Raw genomic sequence first — 5,202 nt, forward strand, 5'->3', positions numbered from 1 at the left:
TTTTTTGTTTCATTCATTGTTGATCCTTCTTTGACATTATTAGGGTCTTTCGAAATTACAACCCAATTGACTTAAACCTCCATACAAAACAAGAATATTGTTTTAAATGCCAATCGAAAAGTTTGAAAAATATTATGAAGGATGGGAAGAGAATATAAAATATCATAATTTCTTAATTTTAAGAATTTAACCATTCAGAAGATAATTTTACGAAAACTTAACGTATGAAAGACAGAAAATAAAAATCAGATAAGAAACTTGTTCTACTATCCGAGTGTCTGAATATTTTTTTCCCTTTTTTATAAAAATAAATGAAAACATAATATTCTTTTGGTTTAGGCAAATAAAATTGCCTTTATGAATGTTCAAAATCTAAATGCTTTTCTTCCTGCACCTCATCCCATAAAAAATCATACCTAGGGTAGATTAGATTAGGATAGACATATATTTCATAGGCTGGGAATTCATGAAAAAGCATATATTTTTTCAATACAATACTATATTACTTGCGTATAAACTCGCGCGTTTAGATTTTGAATTTTTTCAAAAACAATATTAAAAGATTGAAAAAAGAAAATAATTACCTTCTTAAAAAATAAACTTTGTTTTTTTTTTCGTTATAATAAAAGGACAATTTAAAAAATGGTATGTATGGTTTCTTTTAAATAAATTTATAATACAATTTAAAAGAAATAAAATATTTCAATTTTTATTTTGAATCATATATATTATATTTCCAATGTAAACCGTAGTAACATTCAACTGAAAGAATTGAATACTTTATATAATATTATTTATATAATTTTATTTCCCAACACCATGTTGTTCTTCAAATGTATAAAAATGTATCTATGTGTACTTTTGATGAATTATACTGAAAAAATGTGGAAAACGAATCTTTATCCAACATACGTATGTTTGTAGTACGTGACGTTGATAAAAGGGAATGTTTATTGATTAAATAGAATGTTATTGAATTAAATTATATAATTGTAGTTTATAACTGACTAAAAAGAAGATAAATAATAGAGACGACAAAACTACCAGCAGTCCACGAAGTAGCAAAAACAGTTTTGGTTAACCACCAAACAAGTCCTAACAGTGCAGCTTGCAAACTCAAATGAGCAACCAATAGACTAAAAATATAAAAAGTAGACAATTTTAAATTAATGTATTCTCTTTAATTGCAATAATAAGGAAAAGAAAAAGAATTGTACTTACATCCTATCTTTAGAACGCGCTTTTGCCAATGATTTCGGGGATTCGTTATGCAAATATTGTCTGACTCCTTGTACCAAATCAATAAAATAACTCTGCCATATTAGTTGTTTAATATCTAAATTGAAAAGTTTTTTATCAACCTCTGATAGCGAGTCATGTAACTCTAATGTACGAGGATTATGAAATTTCCATTCAGTAAAAATAAACGTCTTTAGACGATCCACCGAGTTATTAACATTTGTGTGTAATCGTACCAATCTAAAAAATGTTCTTTATTAATTAAGATTATATTATATTCGTAAATTATAAAAAAAAGTGCAATGTAGAAAATGTACCAAATATATGTGATTAATTTTTGCAGGAAATAGTTAAGTGGGCATTTACAACTTACATTGGTCGACCACCTACTAATTTTGTAACGGTGTCCAAAATATATCCTGGAATTAAGTGCATAAAAATTGCAGAGAGTTTAAACATGAAAATCGACGGTAGCAATTTAAGGTATGGATACCAAACAGCACTTTGTAATGGATATTTATGCAGGTAAGAATTGATGTGTGGTTCTATAGTAATCCATTTGAAGGGATTACGCGTACTCGACGTACAATGGTACACTTTCAATTCTTTTTGACTGTAACAAGAAGCTATTGTATATGTAAATAACATAAATAAGAAATTTTTATCATACCTATTACAATTAACAGCATAAGCTGCGGTAATGAGATTGTTTACAACCAAATCCACTGGAATATAATCGTAAATTAATTCTTTTGCAACTGGTAATCTTCTTATGACACCTTTACCAGCACCCAGTAAAAATCCTTGCAGACCATTCTTTGATACTGTCCATCCAGGAACTGGTTCCTTCCATGCTCCTGTTACTGCAAATATAAGATATTTAAAGTACATAGATTTGTTCGTTATTCAAAAAATACTTTCATATTTAATATACATACTCATTGAAGGACGCACAATAGCAGCAGGAATACGACCATTCTTAATTTCATGTTCAGCCAAGTGTTTTGTGAACGTGTAAGCATTTGTATGGTGCTTTATTATATTTGAAGTTTCTGCTTTCAATGTTTCAAGATCTAATTTTTCTATTAATCCAACTAACTCATTCACATCATATGGTGCAGGATAAACATGCTCTTCTACTTCATTCAATGTTGAGTTCACATATGCACTAGAAACATGCACCAGAGCCTAAAAGTAAAAAGTAAAAATATTAAAGAAATGTACATTATAAATTAATATAACTAGGTAACATATATAGATGGTTTACCTTGAGATCTCTTATTTCTTGACAAAGCTGGACAACTCTACGTGTGCCTAATAAATTAATATTTGTAGCAGATTTCAAATCTGCTTCAAAATCCAATGTTGCTGCAGAATGAAAAACAATCTGAACATCTTCAACAAGAGTCAATCTATCTGCTGATGATAATCCTAAATTTTCTTCTCCGACATCTCCAGCTATAAGAATTAATTTCTTAAAAAGATCTGTCTTATTCTCTTCTTTTAATCTGTTAAATACCTACAATAATAGAATAAAAGAAAATATATTATTAATAAATTTAATATTAATAATAAAATTAAATCTTTATTGAAATTTAATGAAAATAATATATAATACACAAGAACAATATAAATTACAATAAAAAAATGAATTCAGTGAAATGAATGAATAAATAATTCTTAAAGTTAGTTAAGAAAAAGTTACTTCAGAAAAAGTTAAAAAAAATACAGAACATTTTGTAATACGATCTGAAATTCTAAATATCAACAAAAACTTGCTCTTTTAAAATAAAATATCAATGACATATAAATTTTTGGTATAGAAAAAGTATAATAAGACAATTATGAAACATTCTACAATTTTTTTCCTACAGTTACGATTACATACAAAAAAATTACGTATGTAGAATATTTAATGGACTAAAGATAAGAATGTTTTCAATAATCCCGATTTAAAATGACATACTCGAGTTGGTTAAAGGTTTGGGTTAGGTTTGGGTAACCACATAACGACCTCATTTAATAAAAGACAGATAGATACAAGATAAATACGATTATACTCTAAATATACATTAACATACCGAATTCTGTTTTATATCTTCCAGTCTCTCTTCCACTTTTTTCCCTTTTTTTGGTCGGACTAGCAGATAAATAGTTTTCAGATCGGGAATAGATCTCAGTAATTTTTCGATAAGACAAACTCCAAGGAATCCAGTTCCACCGGTGATAAACACAGTTTTACCGTTATAAAATTCAATTACGTTCGATGCCATTATATCTCGTACTTGTGCAATACTTTATCGGATAATTGCTTTGAAAACTCAATGGGGAAAAAAAAGAAGGAAAATACTAGGTGTTCCTATAATGTAAAAAAAACGTGACAAGTAAAACACTGCCGGTATAACGGTATATCGCAAGTTACACGTCGTACGTTCACTGCTGTCCGTCGTAAACTGAAGCTAGAATTCGCGTAGAACTGATGCTTATTTAACGTTCATAAAAGGAACAACGAAACGCACGTGTTAGGAAATTGGAAAGATCTAGATTTCTTGATTTATTAGATTAATTGTTACACACATTATTGTAACTTATATAATCGTATGCATTAGACATAAAAAAGAAAGTGGAACATTTATGTACATATAGCTGCTAGTTTTGAAAAACTATCACTCATGTTGAAAAACGTACAAATTACACCTGTATTCGATATTCATATGCACATTGACAGTACATGTTTTGAACTAAATTTTTTCTTCTAATTCTTTCGTTATATAAATATTTAAATATGTTCCGGATATCAAAATTTATTTTAATAATTAAATAATAATTGAACAACAAATAAAATATACACTTTAAAAGGTGTCTTACATCTTAATTATCATTCTAATTTCATAAATGATAATTTATGATAATTAAACAATTAAAATAAATGGTAATTAAAATACTATGTGAGGTTTGTTTTTCTACTTATATTATAATTTTTACAAATGTGTGTATACAAAATCCATTTTGTTCTTATCAATTCTTAACAATTTGAGCATGAGAAGAAAAAATCTACAAATTGAAATATATAGTATGAGATTTAATTTATATGAGAAGAAAAAATTACCTAATATTTGTGTGCATAATACTCAGTTAGGATAAGTATGACATTTTTGCATAATTCAATTTGTAAAAGATTCTGTCCTTGAATATATGCTTTATGCTGTTGTGTAAAATAGCAATGATGAAAGAGTACAAAGGTGAATATGTTTATTAGGTAATAATGATTACTAAAAAGTATTAGATATATATAGAACTAGTCATGTGACATTGATTACAAAAAGTATTACATATATGACGAGATAAATTTTAATAAAAGAATTTACATATATTTTTAATTATCAAAAGATTTACACACATCGTTAAAATATGATTAAAAATTTATGATAAAAGACAAAAGTGAAATATTTCTCATTCATGTAACATTAATTGATTAATATAAAATTATCAATCGTCAATATAAAATTATTTTAAATGTTTAAAAAAATCTTCATACAACATTGATTAATATAAAATTATCAGTCGTCGATTAGGAAATTAGTTTAAATGTTTAACAAAATCTTCATCATTAATAAAAAATAAAAAATGGAAAAAATTCGATAATTTTCATTAGCGAAAAAGACAAGAAATCGTTGATAAATATTATTTTTACATGATGAAATGAATTTTTGAATATTTAAGATGTTAAGTACATTCGTTTTTTTTTTATTATTAAGTTTGTAATAATTAGTATGTTCAATTTCTAGAAACGAACATAATGTTTTATGCATGTTATAAAAAAAGTTGTTTACTTACACTGATGGACAAAATGATAAGGCACCTCAAGATTTTTTTAAATGAACATTTATTTGTACATATACGCGGAAAATAAATACACAAGAAAATAAAATACTAACTTTGACATAATATATAAAAAAATTA

General features: G+C 26.4%; 1 protein-coding gene across 1 annotated transcript; it reads right to left on the reverse strand.

The window, feature by feature from the left end:
* Positions 1–776: 776 nt before the first annotated feature.
* Positions 777–3,786, reverse strand: LOC122534860 (putative fatty acyl-CoA reductase CG8306). Its single transcript, XM_043665875.1, has 7 exons — positions 3,321–3,786; positions 2,507–2,758; positions 2,178–2,427; positions 1,910–2,102; positions 1,613–1,852; positions 1,222–1,479; positions 777–1,136 (listed from the first exon to the last, which is right to left on the reverse strand). The coding sequence occupies exons 1-7, from the start codon at positions 3,510–3,512 to the stop codon at positions 998–1,000; spliced, it is 1,524 nt and encodes a 507-aa protein (XP_043521810.1). The 5' UTR covers positions 3,513–3,786; the 3' UTR covers positions 777–997.
* Between the last annotated feature and the right edge of the window lie 1,416 nt (positions 3,787–5,202).

Source organism: Frieseomelitta varia, unplaced genomic scaffold, assembly GCF_011392965.1.
Source record: "Frieseomelitta varia isolate USP_RPSP 00005682 unplaced genomic scaffold, Fvar_1.2 scaffold_646, whole genome shotgun sequence".
Taxonomy (NCBI): Eukaryota; Metazoa; Arthropoda; class Insecta; order Hymenoptera; family Apidae; genus Frieseomelitta; species Frieseomelitta varia.

Coding starts and splice junctions, on each gene's coding strand:
- LOC122534860 (XM_043665875.1), bottom strand. CDS start 3,512: ATGGCATCGAACGTAATTGAATTTTATAACGGTAAAACTGTGTTTATC. Junction 2,103..2,177: donor TATTGTGCGTCCTTCAATGA/GTATGTATATTA, acceptor TTATATTTGCAG/TAACAGGAGCATGGAAGGAA. Junction 1,137..1,221: donor GCGCGTTCTAAAGATAGGAT/GTAAGTACAATT, acceptor TTATATTTTTAG/TCTATTGGTTGCTCATTTGA.